We start from the raw sequence: 14,464 nt of genomic DNA on the forward strand, positions 1-14,464 counted from the left end.
TTTCGACAGTCATCGATATCTTTACATCTTCCAAGTCACAGTGATTGCAAGAGAGATCCGTTACGGTTACCTTGAACAGAGTGGCTTTCTCGGGGATTATTCCTCTGATTTTCACTTGGGGGTTCGAGAGGCAGAGGGATGGGTTCAAATCTGATAAATTCATCTTTTCATTGTCGGCCAGGAGAGTCTGTATCTCTCATTCTAGAAGAGGAAAAGGTAAGCAAAAGGGAGAATATATTATATGCAATAAGAATCCCATTTAAAAAAAAATATTTTAACAATTGTTTAAAATGCTTTGAAAAGTTAAAAAAAAAAGTTGGGCCATGCCCACCCAGTCACATTACCCCCCCTCCCACGAGAGTCACACCCACAGAACTGGTAGTAACAAATTTTACATTTCATCCCTGGTCTACAGTGCTGGCAAACAAAAGTGAGTATAACCCTAAGTGATTATTGGGTCCAAATAGGGGCTCAAAGTGTCAATATTTTGTGTGGCCACCATTATTTTCTAGCACTGCCTTAACCCTCTCCTAGGCATAGAGTTCACCAGAGCTTCACAGGTTGCCAAGATGCTGGAGATGTTTAATTGACTTTAGCTGATCATGGAACCAAGATTCGCTTTCACCCAGGTGCTTCTCACAGGTGAAGTTGGTTCCTGGTCCGTTGCTAATTGTCTGGACATCCGTACCTTCTTTTTCCGGTTCCCACTTTCACGCTGCACAGCTTTCATTACATGGACCAATCGATCTACGAAGGTCTGTTGGGCAGCCAACAAGGATCTCATCACCCGGACGGATTTGTCACCCTGGGTAAATCAGGAGACAAAAAAAGTTTTTCTTTCTTTTCTTTTCTTTTCTTTTCTTTTCCTTCCTTCCTACCGTCCTCTTTCCTCTTTCTTTCTTTCTCTCTCTCTTTCTGTCTCTCCGATTTCCTTCCTTCCTTTTCATTTTCATTCTTTCCTTCCTTCCTTCCTTCCTTCCTTCTTTCCTTCCTTCATCCATCCATTCATTCACTTATGTATTTATTTATTCATTCATTTATTCATTTTCTTTCTTTGTTTCTTTTTCTTTATTTTCTTTATTTTTCTTTCTTTCATTCTCTCCCATTTCTTTCCTTCTTTCCTTTTTATCTTTGTTTCTTCTTTTTTCTTTCTCTTTTCTCTCTCTTTCTCTCCTACCCTCCCATTTCCTTCCTTCCTTCCCTCCTTCCTTTCTCTTTCTTTCTTTCTTTTCTTTCTCTTTCTGTCTCTCCGATTTCCTTCCTTCCTTCTTTCATTCTTTCCTTCCTTCCTTCCTTCATCCATTCATTCACTTATTTATTCATTTATTCATTGTTTCTTTCTCTCTTTATTTTCTTTCTTTCTTTTACTTTCTTTCATTCTCTCCCATTTATTTCTTTCCTTTCTTCTTTCCTTTTTATCTTTCTTTCCTCTTTTTTCCTCTCTCTTTCTCTCTTTTTTCTCTCTCTTTCTGTCCCACCCTCCCATTTCCTTCCTTCCTTCCTTCCTTCCTTCCTTCCTTCCTTCCTTCCTTCCTTCCTTCCTTTCCTCCCTCCCTCGGCTTTTAGCAATTTCTTTCTGAGTAGATAACAAATTGTGACATTTGCTCCACAGAAATGTTTGTTCCTTCCCACCTCCACCCAGCCACCCCTTCACTCCCCCCAATGTATAATGCAATATGGCTGGCTGACCTTCTGGCTTTTCCACAGCTTTGTCAATAACAATCCTTCTAAAAGTAAACATAAGCCAATTTGCACCGAGAGAGGTGGGAGGGTTGTAGAATGGCAAGGAAATCCATGATAAATGAAAGACTAATAGAAGAGAATATTTGCAGGTCAGGGTTGAAATTAGGGGTCCTTGGTGCTCTCTGAGTTGTTTTCCTGTAGACATTTCATTATCCAACTAGGCAACATCATCAGTGCGAGAAAGGTACAGAGTATACGCTCTCCAAAAGTGAAACAGGACGGGACCGCCTACTACCACCAATAGCCTCCCATCGACCAGTATGCTCCCATAGAGAGGGGCTCCTCTGGGTGCCGTCGGCCAAACAATGTCGACTGGTGGCCCCCCAGGGGGAGAGCCTTCTCTGTGGGGGCACCTACTATCTGGAACCAGCTCCCCCTGAAGATACGGAGGATCCCGGATCTGCGTACCTTCTGTCGCGCGCTCAAGACGTTCTTATTTCATCAAGCTGGCCTGACCTAAGTTTTTCCCCTTTTTAAATGGAAATTTTAAATTTGGTTTTAAATTATTGGGGTTTTAAATTTTCAGCCAAATTATTTAATTCGTTTTACTTTATTTTAAATTTTGTATTTATATGTTTTATTCTATGGCTGTTCACCGCCCTGAGTCCTTCGGGAGTAGGGCGGTATACAAATTGAAATAATAAATAAATAAATAATAAAACAAAGAGACCAAAACTCCACCTTACCAGCAATCAACACCGAGATAAGCAGATTAATACTAGACCAACATCAAGAAGTAAACTACCAACTCTGATAAGCCAGTCAAGGTACGCATCACCCGGATGAATCAGGAGACAAAAAAAAAGCTTTCTTCTTTCTTTCTTTCTTTCTTTCTTTCTTTCTTTCTTTCTACAACAATGACAGGGCAACATCATTTATATTTAAATAGAGAGCAAACTGCGCTCCCTTGTAGCATAATGAAGTCATCTAGTTGGATAGTGAAATGTTTGCAAGGAAGCCACGAAGCTCAGAGTGCACCAAGGACCAATTGCAATCAGAATAGAGCTGGAAGGGACCTTGGAGGTCTTCTAGTCCAACCCTCTGCTGAAGCAGGAAACCCTGTAACATTTCAGACAAGTGGCTCTAAAGGCTCTTCTTAAAAACCTCCAGTGATGGAGCACCCACCATTTCTGGTGGCAAGCTGTTCCACTGGTTAATTCACTGTTAGGAAGTTTCTCCTTAGTTCCAAGTTGTATCTCTGCTTGATTAGCTTCCATCCATTGTGTAAAGAGCCTTGGTGGCGCAGCAGACTAAAGCAATGTTAAGTAACACCAGCTGCCTGCAATTACTGCAAGTTCGAATCTCCCCAGGCTCAAGGTTGACTCAGCCTTCCATCCTTTCTAAGGTAGGTAAATTGAGGACCCAGTTTGTGGGGGCAATAAGCTGACTTTGTATAAAATATACAAAAGGATGAAGGCTATTGCTTAGCGCATTGTAAGCCGCCCTGAGTCTCCGGAAAAGGGTGGCATATAAATTGAACCAATAAATAAATAGATAGATAAATAGATAAATAGATAAATAGATAAAGCCTTGGTAGTACAGTGGTCTAAAGCACCCTGTTATTAAGAACAGCTGTCTGCAATTACTGCAAGTTCAAATCACACCAGACTCAAGGTTGACTCAGCCTTCCATCCTTTCTAAGGTGGGTGAAATGAGGACCCAGTTTTTGGGGGCAATAAGCTGACTTTGTATAAATATACAAAAGTATGAAGGCTATTGCTTAGCGCATTGTAAGCCGCCCTGAGTCTCCGGAGAAGGGCGGCATATAAATTGAACCAATAAATAAATAAATAGATAGATAGATAGATAGATAAATAAATAAATAAATAAATAAATAAATAAATAAATAAACAAACAAACAAACAAACAAACAAATAAAGCCTTGGTAGTACAGTGGTCTAAAGCATCCTGTTATTAAGAACAGCTGCCTGCAATTACTGCAAGTTCGAATCTCACCAGGCTCAAGGTTGACTCAGCCTTCCATCCTTTCTAAGGTAGGTAAATTGAGGACCCAGTTTGTGGGGGCAATAAACTGACTTTGTATAAATATACAAAAGGATGAAGGCTATTGCTTAGCACATTGTAAGGCGCCCTGAGTCTCCGGAGAAGGGCGGCATATAAATTGAACCAATAAATAAATAGATAGATAGATAGATAGATAGATAGATAGATAGATAGATAGATAGATAGATAGATAGATAGATAAATAAATAAATAAATAAATAAATAAATAAATAAATAAACAAATAAACAAATAAACAAACAAACAAACAAATAAATAAAGCCTTGGTAGTACAGTGGTCTAAAGCACCCTGTTATTAAGAACAGCTGCCTGCAATTACTGCAAGTTCGAATCTCCCCAGGCTCAAGGTTGACTCAGCCTTCCATCCTTTCTAAGGTAGGTAAATTGAGGACCCAGTTTGTGGGGGCAATATGCTGACTTTGTATAAATATACAAAAGTATGAAGGCTATTGCTTAGCGCATTGTAAGCCGCCCTGAGTCTCCGGAGAAGGGCGGCATATAAATCAAATTAAAATAAAATAAAATAAAATAAAATAAAATAAAATAAAAAAATAAAATAAAATAATAAAAAAAATAAAATAAAATAAAATAAAATAAAATAAAATAAAATAAAATAAAATAAAATAAAATAAAATAAAGACTCAACCATCCGGGCCAAAGGTATCTCAAAAGGTTAAATCATGACAACTGGACCAAAGTTGGCCTGGATGATTGAGTCTTCATTTACATATTGCTTTTCATTTTGGGGAGAAGCCCCTCCCCCCTCCCTCCCTGCAGTCATTCCAACGACTCTCTGCCTACCCAAAAAATTCATTTCGATCGAAGAAGTTACTTGGATGAGAATCTGTTTTAATAAACGTTGCTCCAGGGGCCACGATTGGTCAGAATGTGCACAGTGTGACTATGTGCGACAACCCAGGGGCAAATACAGTAAACAGAGGTTTGTATTTAAAGAGTGGTTTTATCTACAAAGAATATATACTTACACGTATTTTAGTCGGACCTCAAACAAACAGCAATCAGCAATTACAGCACGGAAGCACACACATAGAGAGAGAGAGATACACCCCAACAGGGCCTTTTCTTATTACAGGCTCTTAAAGTGATATCAGCCAAAAAAAACCTTTCTGACTCATTCCCAGCATTACATCATCGTAGCAGCTGGTCAGCTCTTAAATCGTTACCCTGACATGATTTAACATTTTTGAGATTTCCATCCATTGTTCCTTGTCTTGCCTTCTGGTGCTTTCAACCCTGAGCTACAAATATTATCTTTTGCTTCTCGCCTGTAGTTTTTCCAATGTCCCTCTTGCACAATGGGGGAAAAAATAATAATAATAATCCTTACCTTTAAGAGGGCTTGACTAAACCTACGCATGACGTTCAGGTACATTTCGTGAGTTTTGGGATCCCTCTGTTGTGTGTCTCGGTCTTCGCACTCCACAATCACGTACCTTTCATGAGGACAGCAAGAAGCTGGGATGAAACAGCCGCAAAGGACCAGTTTGGGGAGAAAAGGCAGAGGTGAAATGTTCAGACCGGATCAGGAGATCCGGTAGCGATTGTGGCAGGTGGTTCGGAGAACCGGTAGCGATGGCGGCACGAGGCTCCGCCCAACCGCCCGGGTGTCACTCCTTCCTGCTTTTAAAATGTTAAAAAAAGGCTCTGACGATCGCGCGCCACAGCTGTGATCGTCAGAGCCTTTTAAAAGCATTTTTTTACAACCTATTCCTCTGAATAGGTTGTAAAAAATGCTTTAAAAAAGTAAAAAAAAAAAGTTGGCCACGCCCACCCAATCACATTAACCCGCCCCCACCAAGACACGCCCACAGAACCAATAGTAACAAATTTTACATTTCACCACGGTCTACAGGCAGTCCTCGACTTGGCCACCCACCCGCCTGGGCACAATCCCGTACTATATCGCTGTGGTTTTGACGCCGCGTGCATATGTGGATTGCACATGCGCGCACAAATTGTCATGTTTTGCGACACCGCACGCATGCGTGCACACTCACATTTCCAGTGCTGGGCGAACCGGTTGCTACAGTATATGAATCCCACCTCTGCACTCTACATATGAACCCAGCTTGTAAGCTAGCTTCATATGTTCCATTAACCCTGTTAGTCCATTGTTATTTCCAATGGAATAAACCAAAATTCGCCATGTAGCTGTAACCTTCAAAAACAACCAACAAGGCAAAAGATTTATACAATCTGAAGAAAAACCAGAGTATTATATCTGAATATCTGGGGATTATACCTGAAATGTATAATAAAGAATTGAGATACTTGATTGTGAATGTATTAACAGCAGCTGGGATTGTGTTTGCTAAAAATTGGAAAAATGAGAAAATACCAACGCAGAACGAAGTTATTAGGAAAATAATGGACTGTGCTGAAATGAGCAAATTGACATTTGAAATTAGAGAACAAGAAGATAAACAATACTATAAGATATGGGATCTATTTTACCAATGGCTAGGTAAAAAAATATGGAAATGATATAAGATAGAGATTTTTACAATACAAGAATTGTAGAAATGTGTGAAATATAACATACATGTTGTGTTTTACTGTGGCTGTTCACCACCCTGAATCCTGCTGGAGAAGGGCGGTATACAAATTAGCCTTGGTAGTACAGTGGTCTAAAGCACCCTGTTATTAAGAACAGCTGCCTGCAATTACTGCAGGTTCGAATCTCGCCAAGGCTCAAGGTTGACTCAGCCTTCCATCCTTTCTAAGGTAGGTAAAATGAAGACCCAGTTTGTGGGGGTAATAAGCTGACTTTGTATAAATATACAAAAAGGAAGAAGGCTATTGCTTAGCACATTGTAACCTGCCCTAAGTCTCTGGAGAAGGGCGGCATATAAATCAAATTTAAATAAATAAATAAATAAATAAATAAATAAATAAATAAATAAATAAATAAATAAATAAATAAATAAACAAACAAACAAACAAACAAACTAAAGAAAGAAAGAAAGAAATAAAGATGTATGTTTATTGGATAGATTCAGGAGGTTGAAATGAATGTTATAAATAAAAAATTAACTCAAATTCTAGAATACTTTGAAAGATAATGAGGGAAGAGATAGTCATATTCAAATAAATGATTAATGAGGATAACAATATATAGATATATATTAGGTCGATGATATGAGAATCTAGGTAAACTGTAAATTGTAAGCTATGAATTTGGTGAACGATGCACAAAAGACTTGTAACCAACCGACATCCTGTTTGCAATTGAGGATGGTTTTATGTATGTTTGTTTAAAAATAAAAAACTTTTTTTCCCAAAAAAATAACAACCAACGAATCATTTGATTTTGTTCAATCTATGAACCCAGACAATACAGGTTTTCCTCGAACTACGACCACAAATTGAGCCCTCAATTTTTTATTGCTAAGCGAGGCATTTGTTAAGTGTGTTTTGTCCCGTTTTATAACTGTTCTTGCCACGGTTGTTAAGTCAATCACTGAAGCTGTTAACTTAGTGACGCTGTTGTTAAGTGAATCTGGCTTTGCTTGTCAGAAGGGGGAATCACATGATCTCGGGACGCTGCAACTGTCATAAATATGAGTCAGTGGTGCCAATCATTGTGAAGTTCGATCACGTGACCCTGGGGATGCTGGAACAGTCGTAAGTGTGAAAAATGGTCGCAAGTCAGTTTTTCAGCGGCGTTCTAACTTCGAACGGACACTAAATGAACTGTTATAAGTTGAGGACTTCCTGTATCTCCCCCAAGATGTATGATTTTTCAACGTTATTTTCTTCCCATCTGAGAGGAAACAAGAGTCTGTATTGCAAAATGAAATCTCAGGTGTCACGGTTTGTGGTACTTCAAAATTCTTTCCTACCAGAAAATGCAAGTGAATAACAGAATCACAGAGATGGAAGGGACCTTGGAGGTCTTCTAGTCCAACCCCCTGCTCGAGCAGGAGGCCCTGTACCATTCCCGAAAAACAGTGGTCCAGTCTCTTCTTAAACTCCTACAGTGATGGAGCATCCACAACTGATTAATATCAAGGAACTCTTGTGTTTCTGAGCTCTTATTAAAATTGTACCTGGGACAATTTTCAGCACTGAGAAGTTCAAAAGCTTACTCACCAGTACAAATAGTTTGCCAGGGTGGAATTCTTGCATGCTCGTGATATTAAGAATGTACAAAGGTCTTGCTGGAAGAAAAGAAAAAAAAAGAGGATTTTTTTTTTAAAAAAGTCAGGAATTTGACAAATCTAAGATTTCAATCAATCAGAATAGAGCTGGAAGGAACCTTAGAGGACTTCTAGCCCAACCCCTTATCTATCTATCTATCTATCTATCTATCTATCTATCTATCTATCTATCTATCTATCTATCTATCTATCTATCCATCCATTATCCATCCATCTACCATCTATCTACCATCTATCTATCTATCTATCTATCTATCTATCTATCTATCTATCTATCTATCTATCTATCCATTATCCATCCATCTACCATCTATCTACCATCTATCTATCTATCTATCTATCTATCTATCGATCGATCGATCGATCTATCTATCTATCTATCTTACTATTTATTTATTTATTTATTAAATTTATATGCCACCCCTCTCCGGAGACTCAGGGCGGCTCACAATACATTTAAAAAAAAACCATTCTAAAAACATTTAAAAGATTAAAAAACATTAAAAACCTTAGAATGCATTCACACCAATCATGGCCGGATCTTGCCAGATCGCAAAGCGAGATCAACGGCCCCAGGCCTGGCTGAAAAGCCAGGTCTTCACCGCTTTTTGGAAGGCCAGTGGGGATGGTCTGGACCTCAGGAGGTAACTGGTTCCAGAGAGCTGGGGCAGCCACAGAGAAGGCCCTCCCCCGTGGGCCCGCCAGCCGGCATTGTTTAGCTGACAGGACCCGGAGGAGACCAACTCTGTGGGATTTTACCGGTCGCTGGGAGCTATGTGGTAGAATTTATCATCTATCTATCTATCTATCTATCTATCTATCTATCTATCTATCTATCTATCTATTTTTCTCTCTATTATCTCTCTCTCATCTCTTTCTCTATCATCTATCATCTATCTTTATATCTATCTATCTATCTATCTCTACCTATCACCTATCAATCATCTTTTTTCTCTCTATTATATCTCTCTCATCTCTTTCTCTCTTTCTCCTATCTATCTATCTATCTATCTATCTATCTATCTATCTATCTATCACCTATCAATCATCTTTTTTCTCTCTATTATATCTCTCTCATCTCTTTCTCTCTTTCTCCTATCTATCTATCTATCTATCTATCTATCTATCTATCTATCTATCTATCTATCATCCTCTTCAGCAATCCATATCTATATAAAACCCAATAAAATTGCAATTTTAAAAAAATCTTCATTGCAGGTACTCTAGAGCTGGGCAAATAATCTATGATGTTGTTAGCAGCCCAGAATCTTGCTGAAATTGGTGACAAATTAATTAAACAAACAAACAAATAAACAATTAATGAAAGCCATGATTTTTGCTTTCCTCCCGTCAACCCTGAAGTGAGTCTGGCTGAAGCTATCTTGGAGGGGGGAAATAGTTACCGTATTTTTCAGACTATAAGACGCACCGGAGTATGAGACGCACAAAGATTTCGAAGAGGTAAACAAGAAAAAAAAAGTTTTTGCCCTCCCCGGTTCCCAGGAGCACTCTGCAGGCCTCCCAAACCTTCTGCGCGTCCCATTTTTCACAAAGATAATTTAATCAAGAATGTAATGCAATAACTTTTATGAAGGATTTGCTATTAGAATAGCAGTTACAGTATAAAGAAGAAAAGTGAAATACGTAGAAGAAAAGAGATATACAAAAATGATCACTATGTCAGTTAATACTTAGTTAGGTAACCTTTAGCATAAATTATGGCCTTACAACGTCTTCCCATGGAGCGAACCAAGTCTTTTAGTTCTGCAGCTGTTATCATGTGAAACCAAGACTGAATGATGGCTTCTATTAACTGGGTTTTATTGCTGGGTCACTTCTGACTAACAAGTTTCTTTAGTGGGCTCCATAGATTTCCAATTGGATGAAGGTCTGGGCTATCCCCAGGCCATTCCAGCAGTGGAATAGGATTATCTTGAAAGTCCAAAAAAAAAAAAAAAAAGTGGTGTTATTAGCCATCAAACCTCAAAAATACACTTTTCCCAAAAGGTTTCCACAATTTTGGCCACTGCTGTAGACGTCTGGTTAAAAAAAACGGCTCGGCTTTAATTGCATGATTGTGGCTTTCGTTTTGACCTTTTTCAACACATACCCGGATCCAGATACCTACACCCGTTTCCCATTTCCAAAGCTTATCCTTTACCAAAACTCTCGGTACTCTGCTCACCTCGAGGTTTTCATTCTCAGCCGATTCTTTCGTTTTTGCCGTTGGTAGCGGGGAAGAAATGAGGGGCAGAGGGCTTGTGATGATCTGTGAGCTGAGGAGAAAGAGAGGAAAAAAAAAAAACAAGAGAGAGAAAATTTTGATGTACAGTATTCTGGGGGGGAAAAACCAATGGGGTCCGTGCTTTAAGAAATGAAAACATAGAATTACACAGTGGGAAGGGACTTCGGAGGTCTACATGGGGCTCCCCTTGAAAAGCACCCGGAGGCTCCAACTGGTCCAGAACGTAGCCGCGCGGGTGATTATGGGCGCAGCTCGTTACGCCCATGTAACACCTCTCCTACGCGAGCTGCACTGGCTCCCGGTGGTCTTCCGGGTGCGATTCAAGGTGTTAGTTATCACCTTTAAAGCGCTCCATGGCTTAGGACCTGGGTACCTACGAGACCGTCTTTTGCCAGTTCGTTCTCACAGGGATGGACTACTCAGGGTACCGTCAGTCAAATTATGTCGACTGGCGACTCCCAGGGGGAGGGCCTTCTCTGTGGGGGCTCCAACCCTTTGGAATGAACTGCCCCCGGAGATACGGAATATCCCTGATCTCCGTGCTTTCCGCCGTGCCCTCAAAACCCTGATGTTCCAACAGGCAGGGCTAAACATACGAACATGTGAATGATTTTTTAAATGTTATCTAATTCTGGGTTTTATTTAACTGACCAAACTAAGTAATAATTTTAATTAGCAATTTTATGATGTTTGTGTGTCTATAGTTTTCTTGACTGTACACCGCCTTGAGTCCTACGGGAGAAAGGCGGTATAGAAATATAATAAATAAATAAATAAATAAATAAATAAATAAATAAATAAATAAATAAATAAATAAATAAATAAATATTAGTCCAACTCCAGCAAGAGACCCTATATTGAATTGAGTGGACCTGAACTGAATATTTTTTTTTATAAAAAAAAAATAATTTATTTTTATAAATGAATTGAATGAATTGAATATATTGCATTTAATTTGTCAGAAAATAGGATTCCATTTTTAACTGGAGTCATCAAAAAGTATTTTATTTTATTTATTTATTTTATTTATTTAATTTTTATACCGCCCTTCTCCCGAAGGACTCAGGGCGGTGCACAGCCAAAATGAAAAACGAACACATATAAAATTTAAAACAGTTTAAAAGGAATGAAATAATTTGGCCCATTTCAATTAAGGCAAAGACAACCCGTATAACTTAAAATTGATCTTGGTATTCAGGCCAGCCCAGCTCGTTGAAACAACAGCGTCTTGAGGGCACGACGAAAGATGCGTAGGTCAGGGATCATCCGTAAATCCCGAGGCAATTCGTTCCAGAGGGCAGGTGCCCCCACAGAGAAGGATCTCCCCCTGGGAATCGCCAGTTGACATAGTTTGACCGACGGCACCCCGAGGAGTCCCTCTCTGTGGGAGCCTGAGTGGCGTAGGAGGCTAATGCCTCCTACTAAAGCAGCATTTAACATCCAGCTGCCTGCAATTACTGCGAGTTCAATTCTCACCAGGCTCAAGGTCGACTCAGCCTTCCATCCTTTCTAAGGTGGGTAAAATGAGGACCCGGTTTGTTGAGGCAATAAGCTGACTTTGTATAAAATAATGCTATTGCTTAACGCATTGTAAGCTGCCCTGAGTCTCCGGAGAAGGGCGGCATATAAAAATAAATAAATAAATTTTAAAAAACAAACAAACATACTGGCCGGTGAGAGGCTAATCGGTAGCAGAAGGCGAATTTTAAAATGGATTTCTTGTCTTGCCATTGCAAAAATATTGCAGGCTCTGGCTCATATGATTTGGTCATGTCCTATCATGGCCTCGTTTTGTTTTCAAGTTATAACTCATGTCAATGTAGTATTGGAGAAAAAAAAACGTAATATGTATTTATTTATATTTATATTTAAATCCTGCCTTCGTTATTTTTTTTTAATACACAACTTAAGGCAGTGAACATACCTAATCCTCCTACTTCATTCTATTTTCCAACAACAACCCTGTGAGGTAAGTTGGGCTGAGAGAGTGTGACTGACCCAGTCACCCAACCAGTTTTCATGCCTAAAGCAGGACTAGAACTCACCGTCTCCTGGTCATTGGCCCAAAGTCACTCATTCAGCTCTCAGGTTTATGGCAGGACTAGAACTCACCATTTCCTGGTGATTGGCCCATGGTCACCCAGCTGCCTTTCTTGCCTAAAGTGGAACTAGAACTCACCATTTCCTGGTGATTGGCCCAAAGTCACTCATCCAGCTCTCTGGTCTATGGCAGGACTAGAACTCACCATTTCCTGGTGATTGGCCCATGGTCACCCAGCTGTCTTTCATGCCTAAGGTGGAACTAGAACTCAGTGTCCTAGTGATGGGCCCAAAGTCACCCACTCAGCTCTCATGTCTAAGGCAGGACTAGAACTTACCATCTCCTGGTGACTGGCCTAAAGTCACCAGCTGGCTTTCATGCCTTAAGGTGGGACTAGAACTCACCGTCTCCTGGTGATTGGCCCAAAGCCACCCACCTGGCTTTCATGCCATAAGGCTAGATTAGAACTCAGAGATTTCTGGGCCAAACACCAGGAGGCTGTGAGTTCTAGTCCTGTTTTACGCACAGAAGTCGCTGGATTACTTTGATTCATTCACTCTCTCTCTCTCAAACCAATCCACCTCACAGGATTGTTGTTCTTGGGGAAAATAGGAGGTGAAAGGAACATTAAGTGTGCCCCCTCCCCCGCCCGAGTGTATAAAGTAATAAAAGCAGGATAAAATTCTAATCCGATAATAATAAATTCCCACAGCAAGCAAAGGAAGCAAATTAAGCCACGTTCCTAAGTGTATAAAGTATTTTAAAAAAATTCAAACACATTCGTGAATATCCTTCACCTTCTCCCTTCCCCTTCGTTGCGATTTTGCAATTACATGTACAGTTTCCTACGCAAACGTACACACCTTCTTCAATAATGAATTGTTTTTTTAAAAAAGAATGTGAAATCAATAGCCAGCTCTTGTTGTTTCCTGCAACGCGATGCCTCTTTTATGATTTTGCAGTTAACCTTCCGTACATTTGCCTCCTGAAGAGGATTAATTATTAATTTAATTATTTCGAGGTAAGCACATTTATTCAGAAGTAAACACGGCAACCAGGGTCCTGCTGGGTTGAATGGATGTCGCCTCCTACTTGAGGAGATTTAAAAGAGCAAACTGCAAATATGAATACCGTAATTGCTTTACAATTTCAAAATGGTGGTAGATCCGTTCTCATTAAACACCCTAGGCTCAAATCTTTCTTTTTTACAAGCGAGCTGTTTAGCAAGGTTAAATAGACTTGGGCATAATTAACTAAACCGACTACAGGAAATCCTTAAATTATGACCGGTCGCTTAGTGTTGGTTCAAAATTACAAAATTACAATTACAATTGTGGGGGGGGGGACAGATGGATGGACGGGTAGTCCTTGACTTACAACAGTTTATTTAGTGACCAAAGTTACCATACTTTTTGGAGTATAAGACACACTTTTTTCTCCCCTAAAAGAGGGTGGAAATGTTGGTGCATCTTATACACCGAATACAGCCATTTTTGGCCTCCCGAAACCCCGCCCCACGCATCACATTTTTGCCAAAAACAGGCCTGTTTTTCACAAAAACTGGATGCGCAGAGGGTTTGGGAGGCCTGCAGAGTGCTCCTGGGGGCTGGGGAGGGCAAAAACTGGACGCATGGGGGGGGAGGAGTTTGGGAGGCCAAAAACAGGCCCATTTGTCACAAAAACTGGATGCGCAGATGGTTTGGGAGGCCTGCAGAGTGCTCCTGGGGGCTGGGGAGGGCAAAAACCTGACGCGCTAAGGCCCAAAACTATTTTTTTTTTCTTGTTTTCCTCTTTGAAATCTTGGTGCCTAATACTCTGGTGCGTCTTATAGTCCGAAAAACACAGTACAATGGTACTGAAGAAGGTGACTTATGACCTTTTTCACTCTTACGTCCATTGCTGCATCCCCATGGTCATGTGATCAAAATCAAAATGGGCCACTGATTCATATTTATGACCGTTGCAGTGTCCCGGGGTCACTGCAACAATCCACTTTAGCGACCTTCTGACAAGCAAAACCAGATTCGCTGAACAACTGTGTGACTAACTTAACCGCTGCAGTGATTCACTTAACAACACTGGCAAGAAAGGTATCATGCCCCCGTCGGGAGTCTGAATCTGCGGCGGAAGATGAGCTGGCCCAGCGAGTGAGAGGGCAGCTCCGTTGGCCTTGGAGGAAACTGGGGAAGGGCAGAGTCAGTCCAGGCAAGGCTTTTCGGAATTAGTAAGCC

At 40.3% G+C, this 14,464-nt stretch overlaps 1 protein-coding gene across 1 annotated transcript in view; it reads right to left on the minus strand.

Annotated features, from left to right (window-relative positions):
* Nucleotides 1-14,464, minus strand: part of PIK3C3 (phosphatidylinositol 3-kinase catalytic subunit type 3) — a 125,848-nt gene that overhangs the window by 79,749 nt on the left and 31,635 nt on the right. Inside the window, exons 12-16 of the mRNA XM_070936007.1 lie at nt 10,133-10,223; nt 7,880-7,947; nt 5,115-5,220; nt 689-805; nt 71-193 (exon numbers count right to left, since the gene is read on the minus strand). Coding sequence (XP_070792108.1) covers nt 71-193; nt 689-805; nt 5,115-5,220; nt 7,880-7,947; nt 10,133-10,223 — 505 coding nt within the window. The remainder of the gene's footprint in view (nt 1-70; nt 194-688; nt 806-5,114; nt 5,221-7,879; nt 7,948-10,132; nt 10,224-14,464) is intronic.

Source organism: Pituophis catenifer, unplaced genomic scaffold (genome assembly GCF_029215685.1).
Source record: "Pituophis catenifer annectens isolate HBS135680 unplaced genomic scaffold, rPitCat1.0.hap2 SCAF_2, whole genome shotgun sequence".
Taxonomy (NCBI): domain Eukaryota; kingdom Metazoa; phylum Chordata; class Lepidosauria; order Squamata; family Colubridae; genus Pituophis; species Pituophis catenifer.